This window comes from Lottia gigantea (genome assembly GCF_000327385.1).
Source record: "Lottia gigantea unplaced genomic scaffold LOTGIsca_224, whole genome shotgun sequence".
Classification (NCBI taxonomy): Eukaryota; Metazoa; Mollusca; class Gastropoda; family Lottiidae; genus Lottia; species Lottia gigantea.
Window position 1 is genome coordinate 215,819 of NW_008708594.1, and position 309 is coordinate 216,127.

At 38.8% G+C, this 309-nt stretch overlaps 1 protein-coding gene across 1 annotated transcript in view; it reads right to left on the reverse strand.

Annotated features, from left to right (window-relative positions):
• Positions 1–104: 104 nt before the first annotated feature.
• The window catches only part of LOTGIDRAFT_239347 (hypothetical protein), a gene marked incomplete at both ends in the record, with an annotated part of 10,542 nt that continues 10,337 nt past the window's right edge, over positions 105–309 (reverse strand). The window contains one exon of the mRNA XM_009054781.1: positions 105–264. Coding sequence (XP_009053029.1) covers positions 106–264 — 159 coding nt within the window. The remainder of the gene's footprint in view (positions 265–309) is intronic.

A 309-nucleotide genomic window follows, 5' to 3' on the forward strand; every position in this document is an offset into this window, starting at 1 on the left:
GTACATTTCTGCCCCCCACCCCTACAAATATCGCCCTGGTCCTCATAGGATCAAACCCCAAGAATAAAAGAGAGAGTATAAAAAGATAAGTAAAAGACAGGGATAATTTGAAATGGTGTTATTAGAAGTTTCGTTTGGTCTTCCCCTCTCATGGTTAGTTTTAACTGCTCTGTTGTTCAGTCCTTGTATTGGTCTGAAGTCATCCACCAATTCTCGTTCTGTTTCTCCGTCTGCGTTTCTTTTTAAACCTCGAAATATGTTCAGCTACAACAAATAGAGGCATTAAAGGCGATTTAATCACTATTTTAC